Below are 1599 nucleotides of genomic sequence, written 5' to 3' on the forward strand. Positions count from 1 at the left end.
CACAGCTCCTACAACCAGCACCACCACTGTGGAGACAACCGGCCCAACCACAGCTCCTACAACGAGCACCACCACTGTGGAGACAAGCAGTCCAACCACAGCTCCTACAACCAGCACCACCACTGTGGGGACAACCGGCCCAACCACAGCTCCTACAACCAGCACCACCACTGTGGAGACAACCGGCCCAACCACAGCTCCTACAACCAGCACCACCACTGTGGAGACAACCAGCCCGACCACAGCCCCTACAACCAGCACCACCACTATGGAGACAACCAGCCCAACCACAGCTTCTACAATTAGCACCACCACTGTGCAGAGAGCCAGCCCAACCACAGCTTCTACAATTAGCACTACCACTGTGCAGACGACTAGCCCAACCACAGCTCCTACAACCAGCACCACCACTGTGGAGACAACCAGCACCACCACTGTGGAGACAACCAGTCCAACCACAGCTCCTACAACCAGCACCACCACTGTGGAGACAACCAGCCCAACCACAGCTTCTACAATTAGCACCACCACTGTGGAGACAACCAGCCCCACCACAGCTCCTACAACCAGCACCACCGCTGTGGAGACAACCAGCCCAACCACAGCTCCTACAACCAGCACAACTTTTGTCTCTATACCTGAAACAACCCACTCCCAACCCTGGACCACCTCCTGCCAGCCACAGTGCACATGGACCAAGTGGTTCGATGAGGACTTCCCATCTCCTGGGCCCCACGGAGGAGACTTTGAAACCTACAGCAACATCGTCAGAAGAGGAGAGAAGATCTGCCACCAACCTGAATACATCAGCACCCTGGAGTGCCGAGCCGAGAACCACCCAGACGTCGGCATCCAGAGGCTGGACCAGGTGGTGCAGTGCAGCCCGGAAGTGGGCTTGGTGTGTCGGAACCGGGACCAGAAGGGCAAGTTCAGGATGTGCCTCAACTACGAGGTGCGCGTGCTGTGCTGTGAGCCCCAGAAAGGCTGCCCTGTCACACATGTCACAGTTCCCAGCACCTCAAGTGTGAGTGTCACCAGCCAGACAGGGACCACCTCCCATGAGACCACATCCAGTGCAACCACGGTGCAGACAACCAGTTCAACCGCAGTGCCCATAAGCAGCACCACCACTGTGGAGACAACTGGCCCAACCACAGCTCCTACAACCAGCACCACCACTGTGGAGACAACCAGTCCAACCACAGCTCATAGAACCAGCACCACCACTGTGGAGACAACCAGCCCAACCACAGCTCCTACAACCAGCACCACCACTGTGGAGACAACCGGCCCAACCAAAGCTCCTACAACCAGCACCACCACTGTGGAGACAACCAGTCCAACCACAGCTCCTACAACCAGCACCACCACTGTGGAGACAACCAGCCCACCCACAGCTCCTACAACCAGCACCACCACTGTGGAGACAACCAGTCCAACCACAGCTCCTACAACCAGCACCACCACTGTGGAGACAACCAGCCCAACCACAGCTCCTACAACCAGCACCACCACTGTGGAGACAACCAGCCCAAACACAGCTCCTACAACCAGCACCACCACTGTGGAGACAACCGGCCCAACCACAGCTCCTACAAC

At 57.7% G+C, this 1599-nt stretch overlaps 1 protein-coding gene across 1 annotated transcript; it reads left to right on the plus strand.

Moving 5' to 3' along the window:
• Positions 1–53: 53 nt before the first annotated feature.
• LOC114892240 (mucin-5AC-like) lies at positions 54–1564 on the plus strand (the record flags this gene model as incomplete). The annotated part of the gene is made up of 1 exon (XM_029217321.1): positions 54–1564. A coding segment is annotated over one exon (1511 nt), but the record flags the coding sequence as incomplete, so codon positions are not given.
• Positions 1565–1599: the final 35 nt, after the last annotated feature.

This window comes from Monodon monoceros, unplaced genomic scaffold (genome assembly GCF_005190385.1).
Source record: "Monodon monoceros isolate NGI ecotype Baffin Bay Population unplaced genomic scaffold, NGI_Narwhal_1 Contig1066_ctg1, whole genome shotgun sequence".
Classification (NCBI taxonomy): Eukaryota; Metazoa; Chordata; class Mammalia; order Artiodactyla; family Monodontidae; genus Monodon; species Monodon monoceros.